The sequence below is a fragment of the Falco peregrinus genome, chromosome 9 (genome assembly GCF_023634155.1).
Source record: "Falco peregrinus isolate bFalPer1 chromosome 9, bFalPer1.pri, whole genome shotgun sequence".
Classification (NCBI taxonomy): Eukaryota; Metazoa; Chordata; class Aves; order Falconiformes; family Falconidae; genus Falco; species Falco peregrinus.
Window position 1 is genome coordinate 11,866,867 of NC_073729.1, and position 13,404 is coordinate 11,880,270.

The 13,404-nt window shown below is 42.3% G+C and overlaps 1 protein-coding gene across 3 annotated transcripts in view; it reads right to left on the minus strand.

The window, feature by feature from the left end:
- SYT9 (synaptotagmin 9) overlaps window positions 1-11,642 on the minus strand; it is a 72,197-nt gene extending 60,555 nt beyond the window's left edge. For all 3 annotated transcript variants that reach the window (XM_055814594.1, XM_055814593.1, XM_055814595.1), the window contains exon 1: window positions 11,213-11,642. In XM_055814594.1, the coding sequence (XP_055670569.1) occupies window positions 11,213-11,360 (148 nt within the window). In that variant the 5' untranslated portion in view covers window positions 11,361-11,642. The remainder of the gene's footprint in view (window positions 1-11,212) is intronic.
- Between the last annotated feature and the right edge of the window lie 1,762 nt (window positions 11,643-13,404).

The window sequence follows — 13,404 nt, forward strand, 5'->3', positions numbered from 1 at the left end:
CACACCCCCCCCAAAAAAAAAAAAAGAAAAGAAGAAAGAAAAATACATCAGAGGAAGAAAGAGCAGTTCTTGTTCACAGTGCTGGCTCTCACTTGTACCACTACACCACAGAAGGACAGATACAGTAATTACAATCAAATTTGTCTGACAAAGCTATACCTGTGCACTGCACTGCTATTTTGGGCACTGCTTTTAGCTATTTCATCAACACTGGCTCAGCAGCAGTACGAAAGAAGTCATCTTGACTAGGCAAATCACTCCTTATAACATAACGACAACAGAACAAGAGACAGGTAGAGAATGAATAAGGTAGGGAGGAACAAGACATGAACTTGAGAATGAGAGCAGATCTAAAAGCGTTACACCTTCTGCAGTTAAGAGAAGCTGGCAGGAACAGTGATGCCGCTGCACAGGAAAGAGCCGAGGTGGCAGGTTTTCCTTATTAGATCAAGCCATGATGGCCAAGCTTTCTCCTTCCTGCTTAGCCATAGCCCTACCATCAGTGTCAAATCATGCTTTCTCAGGCAGGCTTACCAAACTTTGAACCCTCAAAACCCCCGAGAAAACCCACCCAAACCAACAAAAAAAAGCAATAAGCATCTGATGGGACCCCAAGACAGGCAGAGCATTCAGACAGATCTGCTTTTATCTTTTTTCTATGGTATACTCTCCAAAGAAGCTCAAAAGTCTTTTAAATTCAGAAAAATGCCAAATTTCAGTATAATATAAAATAGAAATATAACTTCTTGCAACAGAAGTATAACAAGATATATCCACAACTTTTCCTGTCTACTATGCCCCTGTAGGCAGGTCCTCAAAATCCCAGGTTTCCACTCAGTTAACTCAAATTTCCGAGTGACAGCAAATCTGCTTGGAGCGTTTTGGTCTCTTAGGAACATGAGTGCTGTCTGCCTCTTCTAAGTCTTGGCCCCCTGTTCTGCTCCTCACATCCACCTCCTGAGCAACACAAGCAGCACGGCTGTACCATGAGGTATCACCCCTCTTTCTTTGTGGAACCGCTATAAATTTAGAACAAAAAAATCAAATGAAAAAAAAAGTTTGCCAGCTAAACCTAATTTCTGGTCTCTTTTTTCTTTGTTTTGGTTTTGGTTTTTTTTCTTTTGACTCATTAATCATCCATAGTATTTGTCAATTTAAAAAAAAAGAGAGAGAAAAAATAAAAGTTTTAAATCAGTCTTTTGTTACCGTGGATGCCTTAGTGGCATCTGCAGAAACAGGAGCCTTTCTTGATGGCATGATCTACTGCAGAAAAGAGGACAGTTATAGAATTAAACAAAATTGGAGCTATTAGTTTAGATTTGTGTCTTATATTACCCGAAGCAAATCGGTAAAGCTTAAAAAACCAGGACTGATAACAGAATTTTCTGTTCAGAGCTTTCCATATTTTTTTAAGCAATACCAGTTCTGTTTTCTCTTGTATTTGGTTGCTAATGGACCTAAAAGCTCTTTTCAGCAGGTAAGACTTGCCGTAATGGCACTGCTAGATATCCTGCATCAGTGCTACTATGGGGAATAGAACAGCACTCAGCAAGGACCAACTCAATACCTGTTTTGTTTCCCTGTAGCCAGACTCAGGAAACACTGTCTTCCTTGTGCAGAGAGACCTTAGCATAATGAATACTTGAGATCACCCTATTTATGGTAGGCTTCCCCAAAAAAGAATTACTAGGCATTAATTTTGTTCGTTAAACTTCTCTAGGGGAAAAAAATAATAAAAACCCTTCTCTTTTAAATGGGTAAAACATCTGCTACAAATGGAAACACCTCATAAGACTGTTGGTCTCGTTGATCATCTTCTGATTAGCATTGTACATTCCTTTCTATATATTATAGCACAAGATATATATATTTATATAGTTACCAAATTACAAGTTGTAATTATTTATATTTACAATATTATAGATGTGAGAAACACCTTTTCTAATATCTTAGTATGTATTAGTGAAACCATTAACTCCAAAGGCATGAGCCTCTTGCAAACTGCAAAATAAGTAAAAAGTTTTAAAAGGGAACTCTAAAGTGAACTTGATATAGCTGTGGCCAGATTCTCCATGAGATAATCTGTGTGTAACATGGGTCAAACATTATACATTCATTAAGCAGCAATACAATTACATTCTGAAATTACACTATATGTGAGGAGGAAACAAACCATACTGTTGAGGTCAGAGATTTAAAATAGAGATGAATTAAAAATATTAGAAATATGGGCAGTAAACAAAATGAGATGCTGCTTGAGAAACGGACTGGGAACACCCAGATGAAACAACATCTGAGACACAGGCATATACACACACAATCTAGAAAATGCATAGAGAAACCAGACACATAGTAACCTGGGCAGGATTGAAGAAGACTTGCTTACAAGAAGAAACTTTAAAAGATAAATATTTACTGTTTTGTATGCGCACAAAAAAGGTCCATTGCATGGGGAAAGGAAATATTTGGGGAGTTTCACAGACAATAAGATAGAGTTAAGAAATTTTGAACAAACTTCCTGATGGAAACATAGCAAACTGAGGAAACTATTTCCAAGGCAAGTCAGTAAGGCTTCCTTTTTGTGTGCCTGTAAAACTAAACTGGAGAAAAAATAAAAAGTGAGAAAGTATACTAGAAGGAACGATCCTATTTCAAATCTAATTATTACTTTACATGCCCTTTGAAAGTTTTAAGTCCAAAATCATTACTGCCTGACTTTTTTGTTAGTACGGTGGAATTACTTCAATAATCTAAAAGCTTTTTCTGACAGATTATATATTCTTGGACTCTTCCAACATTTATCTTTGGTAGATAACACGTCAACTGTAAGTTGGCTCAAGACATACAGACACATATGCCAGTTTCAACTGCATCCACTGTATTTCTGAATTCCAACTAACCATGGGAAGTATATAAGATAAAATCCTGTAGCATATGTGTCTGCCAGGGGAAGCCAAACTGATGTTACTTGGCTAATAAATGCCTAAAATAAAATAAAAAATGCAGCTGAACATATTGAGCAACTTAAATCACACAAGATTCAGTGTGATTACAATAGCTAATGTAACAAATGTGCAAACCACCAGCTGTTATACATAACATTTTCTCTATGTGACAGAATTTGTTCTGTACTCTCCAAATAAATACTTAACAGTACTACAGAACACACAGAAAAGATTTATTCTGTGAAATGATGAACTTTAGGAATTACAGATTCTATAAGTTTCAACTGACCGCATTTTTTTGAAAAGTCCTTCCATCTGTAATTAACTATTCTAAATTCTTATCCCTTGAACTAAAAATTATGTTAGCAATATGAAAGGGACGTAAAGCTTTAGACCAAAATAATCTCTTTTTATCTCTGTGGTCTAAGTAAAGCCACAGAAGAGCTTAAATTAATGACAAAACATAGCAAAAGATGTACAATACAATGTTTTTAAATACAGCTTTGCACTAAATCAACAATGGTCATTATTTTCAGCGGGGGGAAAAATAAAACCTAGAAATGTGGTTTTAAACATGCATACCTAAACGGCAGTTTATGTTCAGCCTCTGCTTATAACACAAGAAAGATGCTATAGTGCTACACAGCCTCAAGACTGAATTTAACTGGATCTGCTGTTATGACAGCAATAATTTTGGACTTATATTTCTAGGTCTCTGAATTGTCAGTGTAATTAAACTCTCACAAATTGGTTTGGAAAGGAAATTTCCAGAAAGCTATCTGGGGGAACATGTGGCCGATCATTTGTACTTGGGTCACTAAATGTGTGGGTCATACAAAATCGTAACAATTCAGAATTCTACCAGTACTGAAAAACGGCATTATTACAAGCCAGGTTCATGGTTTTTTTAGGAATTAATGACCCATAAATCCATTACAGTAACACCTCTACTTAAGTGATCAGAGCTTTGTGTCTCCAAACATAAACTGTTGCCTGAGCAAAGCTCATGGATATTTCTTTGGAAACTGTAACTAGCAAATTCTTCCCCCTGTCCGTCCGTCCTGTCCCCCCCTTCGCCCCCCATCTAGGAGGAATGTGCAAATCCCATTGAAATAAGGGTTATGACAAAGGTAATGATAAAGTTTTAGTGGTGAGCACAGTTGTATGTACAAGGGCTAAATTTAGCCTACTGTTTTTCATGAGCAAAACTGGCATTTAAGATGAGATATTAGGTGTAAGAGAGACTGTATGCTATTTAGCTATTCTAATTTTCAAAAGGTTGATGCTTTTGTCATTACTCTTTAGGTTATTTTCAATGATATGTATTTTTGTTACTCACAGTTCAAAATAACCATTTTATTTAATGTTCACCACGCATTTGGAAAAGCCTTGCATAAACTGTGGGGCAACTGTAGACTTAACTGACTTCTAATTCAATTGGTGTGCTATTCTAACTTTTGGGATTACTTCACAAATCTGCTTGCAATGACTTCAGTAAATAAGGTGTTTATATATATACGCACATACAATGAGTATAGTATACGAGTAAACATACTTTTTTCATTAAAAACAAAGGGGTATAGCTGGCATCAGTCTATTTAACACAAGCATAACACAATGTTATGCTATAGTTTCAGTGCATTAGTGCATACTGTAAACAACAGACTTGGGTATAATTTGCACATAGGTGAAGAAGCAAAACCAAAATGAAAGCCCCAGAAGGCTCTTGCTTTCCACACCTATACTGAATATGGATGCAGAGGCCAAGAAGGGCTAGAAGCCACCTTCCTCTTGTCTTTTTCTTATACAGTAAAACTTGCTCTTCTTCCCCCAATGTCCAAGAGCAGCTACAGGACAGCAGTGGCACAAGTCTTGGTCAGAGGGTCTACAAAAAACCTGCTCGTGTTTGTCTTGTCAAGTTAGAGGAGAGTACTACTACATTGAAGTTGCTTTGCACTACTGAAAAATATAAATTGATTTCAGTAGCGTAAGGATCTGTCCTTTCATGTTTGAATAGTATTTAATATGACATTGCTCCAACCTGATCCAAGCTCAAGATCAGTTTTATTGTAAGAATGATCTTTGTAGTCTTCCTTTTCTCTGGTTCTGAAGTGTAAATTATAACTTAAACATCTATACATCTAAACATCTAAAAATCCATTCTAAGAAAAAGTTATACGCAGCTATAGTAAAGCAAAATCTTTAATTTAAATCAATTTAATTAGAGCTTCAAACTGTTAAGCACACAAGGTAGTCCCTTTTCTTTGGATAGAATTTGTTCTTTTCTATACTTTGTTATTAGTTTTGGTAACTTTGTAATAAGTTTAGTTATCAGTTTAAAACAAACTTCCCAGGAAAAAGCAATGCTAAACTCACTATGACAGCAAAATCTCTGAGAGGCTGTTTGTTTAAAGGGTATTAAACTAGCAGAGCATCTTAGAATACAAGGAACAGGAACTAATTACTTTTGCCTTCTGCAAACTTGTTCCTGCCTTTTCAAAACAGAAAAAAATTACATATTTTTAATCTAAAATACATAACATCACTGTATTTTTTACAACTCTTGAAAGTGCACTTTGGTTCTTGAAACCCAAAGAACCTGAGCTTCACACTTCTTCAGTCATTTGATATCATGTCAGTGAACACGATTCATACTTGTCCTCTGTTCCTCTGTCTTGCAAAGAGTTTTGCACTAGCATGACATACAGAATACTATCAATTTGGACTGGCAGCGTTTCACATTCATTTTGCAGGAGGAACACAAAATTAAAAATACAGAAAGCAATGGCTCATAATGAGTAAAATAAAAATAAAAAACAGTGAAAGTAGTTTCACCCACTCAAATATTTTTGTCTTCACAACTTGTAAATGTTTTTTGCATTTATCTAGATAAATCTAGATGTGCTTAGCATCTTGATGAAACTCTGCAGCATGGTATGTCCCTGGAAGTTTGGGGGGTGTGTGTGAGAGAGAGAGACAGAGATATAAAAATTAGTAAGTCATTTGAGTTACAAAAATTAAAAAAAAAAACTCTTAAGAAACAAGACTGCTTTCTGAAGATGGGGTTTGTTTTTAAACTCAGTTCTGAACTAAAGGGAAGCTTGCTGAGAGAGTACTATTTAATTGCGAGTATTTGCTTCCTCGGGAGTGACCAGTCTATTGCCATGGTACTCCCCACAGAAAACCTCGGCGCTCACATTCCACCAGTGGGCTGGGAGGCCACAGTTATGCCAGTCAGGCCTGTTTTGTTTCTTCGTGCTTTTCTCTTTCCTGAAGTTGAAAGTATACATTAAAAATAAAGTACTGATTAATAAGATTCTTAAATTCTACTGCAAGGTCATTACTGCACCTTCTCATACATTGCATTTTCAATAGTCATCACATTTACATGCCCACATTTTTTAGTTTCTTGATTGTCAACTACCTTTACCTCCATAAAGTACTAAAATCTGACTTTGTCACTGTACACTATTGATCTCATATTTATGATCTGTAGCATACTTTATGCCTAATGGCCATCACTATACCCACAATATTCACCGTGTATTCTGTTCTAGCATCTATTAGTCAATTTTAAAGCACATGATTCAGAATAGTTTAAGGCCTTACTGGCTTATTCTCAAGATCTGCAATCCAACACAAGAGAAATGGAGAGCAAACTTTCCTTTTTATTTCTATTCATTTTTCTGCTATGAAATTAATGGAAATTCATTATGATTAATGGCCTAGAATTTTTTTTTTTATATCCCTTACCTTCGTAAGAATCTTTTTTTATCCAGTCCTCAGGGTCATAACAACTTCCTCTGACCTTTTTAAATTTTTTATTCCAAGTTTTCAAGGGTTGCATACTTTCTAACTAGAGGAAGAAAAATCAGTCTGTAGAATGTACTAAGGAGATGAAGTTTTGTGCAAGGCAGTCTCAGTGTGCAACTCTTATACTTTTCCTTTATAGGACTTAATTTTACTGATACTCAGCAAATGCCAGCAAACACAGCTATGCATTAGGCACTTTGTTGCTACACCTAGCAGTCACTGGAAGGTATGCAGGCAGCACAAGTTGCTGCAAAGTTGGCAAAGTACTACAACAAAAGGCAGCGCAGAAATTCATCCAGTCTACAAAGAGCAATGTCAGCCTACCACTGCCATCTCTGGGAAGCTGGTTCTTTAAAAACAGATTCAGTACAGAATAACAACAAAAATAATCCCCAAAAGGCCCAGAATCACCTGCACCCAAGAGCTACAACAACAACTAGCAGCAAAAGCTTTGAGGTTGATTTCTGAAATTTCTGAAATGCAACTCTAAAGCAGTGAAATCGGCTCTGATGGAAGTGTAATTCACAGTCACGTACCAGTTAAACCAAGAACAGGGCACTAGCTCCAGCCACCAAAATACTTTCTTCTGCTCTTCCACACCAAACTCTTAAATATCCTAAATCAAAACCATGTAACTCTTCCTTCTGACACCACCCCTCCACCCCCACCCAAATGTCCATCTATTAAAAAGTCCAAAGCCACAAGTACCATACACCCTTTCAGGCAGGCTGGATTCATGCCACACCGTTTTTCAGTTGCAAAGTTGCAAGGTCAATCTGTTAGGGGAATAGTCCACAAGGAAGTGCAACATTTTTGGTCCAAGTTCCCCTTTCAGTGGTCAGCCTCTCCAGTAAGATTTTCTGCCTTCATTTTTTTTATTTGGTGGTGGGTTTTTTTGTTGTTGTTTTGTTTTTTTTCTGGGGGGTGTGTGCTTTGGGGGAATTTTTGTTTTGTTTTGTTTCGTTTTTCTACACACGTCAGCACGATTCTTCTAGTCAAGCAACTCTTATTCCTAATCTACAATATTTCCTTTATCTGGTGTCATGGGGTGGTATTACATGATCTTGAGTGATCATTTTCAAATGACCATATGACTAACATGGGTTTCACTTGAATACCTCTAAGAGGCCCATATGACTGTCCCTTATGAATATATTACATACTTGGTGTGCTAAGACTTAGCAATTTACCCTCATAAGCCCCTTCTATGATACAGGAATATTACCAACATTTTACAAATAGGGAATGGAGAAATGGAACAGGAAAAGATCCATCTTATTAAGGTATCTAAATGCTTAAGGATACCTATTGGGATTTTCAAGGGTACTCTCTGACACAATTCATATTAACTAATTGATGATTTTTCACTAAATGCCTAATTGGCATTTTTATTTTCTGAAAACCTTTAAAATCTGATTCACCCATGTCACCCTTTAAATCCAGCAGACCAGTATGTTAAACCTGGAACTCATTAGTCCTTAACTTATGCTCTAAGCACTGTGGAGTACTTCTCATAATAGGGCAAATTACTTGAAAAATAAAGATGCTGTGCATACCACAAGTATCTAGTCCCCTCCTGTCCCCTTTCTCCTGCCCTCCCAGTTTAAGTCACGCACCAATACACAAGACAGCAGGGAGCCATACAACCAACTGCATCAGATGTCAGACAAGAAACGAGTGGGTCTCCGGGGATCTGGCTGCTCAGTGCTGGGACTGAGGGGCACCAGGAGGTTGAGCTTGTAGACAACCCCCAATATCAGGCTCAGCAACCCTTCAGCTCGCTCCCTCCCTCATTAGGGTTTGAATTTTCCAGTAACTTCTGCACCTGTACAGCCCCTCTACCACTCATATAATGGAGCCAACGTACGTGAGTGGCTCAAATGAAACATGCTGTAAAATCATCTGCATCCACCATGTAGTTGGGTTTAGGCAAGTAGCAACTTCATTCAGAAAAACTGCTATAAGCATGGGCAAATGTTTTAATTCCCATGCAAAAGCTAATAATGTATGTTTTCTAACTGCACTTTTCTCTAACAGCTGTACACATTTTTAGATAGCTCTTTCAGCTGGCCTAAGAGGAAGTTACTCGGTTTGGCTAAGGCACATCACCTTCACATGGCGGGGGGGGGGAAGTTACAACAAGGATAGCTTCCATCTTTTTCTGCACGGGTTTTCTTCACACTGCTATGTTTAGATGACTAGTGGCTGGAAAGTGAATGGATCAGCTGTCAGGGCTTTTTACATTTTGCCATTGTTAAGTCAATGAAACTCACTATGTAAATCAAGCTGGATTTGGTCAATGTGCTAACCTTTGATTGTAAAACATATTACTTCTTTCTGGAAGTCACGTATACCATCACATGCCAGGACTAGCTAAACAAACCACACGGGCAGCCAGTTTATTGGGGCAGTAAATGCATTTGAATCAAAGAAATATAAGAAAAGATAAGTTAATAAGTTCCTGACGTTGCTACTCTACAGAAGTGGTTTCCAAGTCAGGGCTTATGGATAACATGTTGCCTGCTAGACCCTCTGAGACTGGCTGCAGCTGCAAAAAATAAAAATGTTAAAATTGAGGCCAATGGGAAGATGCTGCCTGCAGCATAATTGCTCACTGTTGCTGCACATTGGCTGGCAAAGGTTAGGGACCGCTGCTCTGTGTAATTGAGCAGGTTTGTAACAATACCGGGAGGCTGTTGTATAATACCGGTTTAAGCAAAAGAGGTAGAAATAAATACAGACTTTATTTTTTTATATGTCTTTAGGTAAAGATGATAAATTTTTACTGAGCACACCATGTTTCAAAAATGCTCCCAAACAGATGCCAGGTACACTTTTTGCCCAAGGCTGATGGAAAAAAAAGCAGGTAGCTTCTGAAAGAAATCTGAAAAGCTGTTATCCAAGTAGCTGAGGTTAAAGTCTCCACATGTATTTCAAGTAATTTAGTATTCAGAGTGAGTACTGATTTAAGTAGGCATTTTTGGAATCATCACCTGATATACAAATACGTGATTGATCCCTTGGTAAATGAAAATTACAGAAAATCACAGGTGTCTGTCACCAAAATTACTGCTTATATGAACAAAGCAATTAAATCTGCCTACATGAACAAAACAATTAAATTTGCCTAATTTTAAAGAATCCTTATCAAACATTGCATAAATCACTTTAATCTGAATATTTTTGAGTGAGAAGCCAGAATGGCTGCAAATGGCTTTAGATACAAGTGAACTGAATGTCAGAAAATTCCTTACTCATTCATTGTGATAGCAGACCTTTTTTCCCCATTTTTGTTTTATTTATTTCTTGGTTTTACTTGTTTTCTGCAGGACTTTTAGTATATCCAAGTGCTTGTCAGGAAGTTGCAGTGTTACTTCAGATTCACCAAATTACAGAAACATATTTCACAACAGTGTCATTAGACTGCCCTATGCTAAGTGGACTGATTTATTTTACGGAATATTCAAGACATTGATACTGTGCTGTGATGATCAGCTAATCTAACAGCCAGGCTTTCCAGTACTGCAAACGTTTATCGACTTCTCTTTTAACTCTCTAAATTTCTCCCCATACCAAGCAAACTCAACTTGATGGTGTAAAAAATGAATATAATAAACTCTTACTTCAAATTGCAATTTGCCGTTCCCTTACGGCCAGGGATGTACGGAACGGAACGAAACGAAGCTTTCAGCGTTCCCGTGAGGGAGGGCTCAGCTGCCTTATTAAAAGGCTTCCTTACGTTAAAGTTTGTAAGTCAGTGGTATGCCAAGGTATGGAAAGGCAACCCCAGTGCAGGCACACACACACGCAGCCAGCCTGTGTGCACCCTGTCGGACGCACAGCACCCACCTGCTACAGACACGCGAGAAATGGACTTTTTAGCTTGGGAAACACAGAAGCGCAAAGTTAGGCTTCACGGTGGGTGCTGCGTTTAAACTGAGGACCGACACACACACACACACACCACCCCCGCCTTTGCACTTAAGGATGGCGAGGGCCCCCGGAGCACCGGCGCTGCCCCCGGTCTTGCGGGGCGGCCGCGGGGCCCGGCGGTGCGGAGCGGAACGGTGCGGAGCGGTGCGGAGCGGAGCGCCGGGGCCGCGCCGGGGCCGCCCGCGGGAGAAAGTTGCCGCCCGGCCGCGCTCGGGCACTCGGCGCCGGCCCGCGGCGGTCGCTGCCACAGGCGGCGTGTGCACCCCCCGCGCTGCGCCCGCTGCTGCCGTGTCCCCGGTACGGGCGGCCGGCGGCCGTGTGTCCTCCCCCGGCCAGACCGGGGCCAATGCACCCCCCCACCGCGGGTCCCCCCGCACCTCGGGGCGGCCCCCGCCGTGCCGGCAGGCCTCGCCCCGCCGCAGCCGGCCTCCGAGGGATGCTCGGGGATGCTCAGCCGCCTCCGGTAGCCGAAGCACCGGGGAGGCCGCCGGCGCCCGCGCTCCTAACGGCGGCGGCCGTACCTGAGTCGGTGAGGCGGGGCCGGGCTCTGTCCCGCAGGTAGTAGATGAAATCCCGGCAGTTCTCGTTCTCCACCGCCCCGACGGAGCACAGCTCGGCCAGCAGCTGCAGCGCTTTCTGGCAGATCTCGTCCTCCCTGTCGCCGGGCATCGCCCCGCAGCATCCTCGGGAGCGGAGCGGAGCCCTGCGGTCAGGCGCCGCGCCGCTGCCCGCCGCCCGCCTGCAGCCGCCCGCGCCGCCGGGCCGCCGCCCGCATCCTCCGCCAGCGGCGCCCGCCCCGCCGGGCCGGGCCGGGCCGGGCCGCCCCCGCTGCCGGCTTCGTCCCGCCGCCTCCCGCGCCGCCGGCGGGGGCGGGGGTCCCACCAGTTGAGCGCGGGGGCGGGAGGGCCGGCGCCGCGGCCGCCTGGCGCAGCCCCCCCCCCCGGCGGCAGCGGGCGGGTGTCCGCCGTGCCTCCGCCCGCCCGGGCCGGCCGCCGCCCCCCAGGGCAGGGGCTGCCCCCGGCCCCCCCTGGGGACCCGGCCGAGCCCCCCCCCCCCTCCCCGGGCCGAGCCTCTGGGCCGCGGCCGCGAACTTCAGAGGCGGCAGCGGCGGCGGGGAAGGATGGTGCTGAGCGCGGGTCCTGATGGGCAGCGCCCCGGCCGCCGTCCCCCCATCACCGGCCAGGCCGAGGCGTCCGCTTGCTGCCAGCAGAGTGTCGGTGCCGTGCGCGCTGTGCCTCGGTGCCTACCCCTACCAGAAATGATGCTGTTCGCCCGGTTAATTGACTTGAAATTATCTGTTATAAATAATGCGTGCCCTCGCTGCCTGAGCCTAGCCGGGGGGTGGATGCTGGAAATTTACTCCGGGCACAACAACGTTCTTCAGCCGGCTCCTTTTGGCCCGGGCCGGGGCTTAGAAAGGGTTAAAGTACCGGTGAGCAGCCTCAGGCCCCCCAGCCCCGGCCCCGGCCCAGGGTCAGCAGGATTAGTGCTGCGGAGGCGCGGAGCTGTCTGCCATTGAGCGCGTGTTTATCCTGACGAGTGGGAGATTTGTGAGGTGCTGCTTCGCTTCCTGGGTTCGTAGGCAGCGAGGCTGGTGGGTGTCATGGGGGGAAAAGCTGAGAGCTGGCTGCTCCATTTAACTTAATTTTTTTTTCTCTTTCTCCCTTTTATAATAGTTTAAGCGAATATCAGAGGCCATGATGAGCTTGGAAAGTTCAGACCAGTGTGGATGTTCAGTCTGCTGTTTAAAGACTGGTGATAACGGCTCTAGAAATAGCATAGATGGCAACATCTAGTAGAAGCCTCGTGTTTTTTAAGGAAAAAAGTATAGCATTGAAGTAAGTTAGGATGTAGTCTGCAAATGAAGTGGATGTTAACAACAAAAGTTGTTGACTAGTATAAGTTGTTGTCTCCTAGTGCTGTGGCAGCATTGCTTATGTCTCAAAGGCATTACTTCTTTTCATCACTTTTGATGGAAAAATGATGCCTGTAAAACATGACTGTATAAGCCAGGTATAACGCCATCGGTAAACAGGCAATTCTTCCACGCTGGCTTGTTAGGAATTCATAACAGATAATGAAGTGGTATGCAGCTGTTAACAGTTGTTGAGGTCATATTTTTGAAACCCAGAGGGTTTTATGACATAAATATAGGTTTTCACATCTAAGCATGAGGAAATTTCCCACTAGTCTCAATAAATGGTGCACAAATGTTTACCTCGGTGCTAGAAATACCAGCATGAATGGCTTGTTTCTGCAAGCATGCATGGAAGGGGTGGAGAGAGGCAATTCTGAAGAGATGCTGTCAATCACAGCTCGCTCTCTGAAACTAAGGATCAGGCTTTAGTAGTACTGCTGAAGTTTGTACTTCAGTGAAGAAGGGGTAAAATTTAAAGAACTCGGTAGAACCAGATACACCAGAATCCCTTTTTGGGAAAAACACCTTCAAGAAGGCTAATTATTTATATGTATGTAAGCTCTCTAGGAGTAGAAACTTTTTCGTCTGTAACACAAAATCAAGTCCTGGCCAATGCTGGTGATATGTAATAAAGGGGAGGAAAGACAGAAGAGCTATCAAGGACGACTGACAGAGACATCAGTGACGTACAGTCCGAGCAGTCCAGCAACCGTGTGTGACCAGGTTTTGAATTACTGTGTAATTTGTGCATCGTGACTCATTGAGGCAGGTTATTTGGATATATTTTGGTAGTTT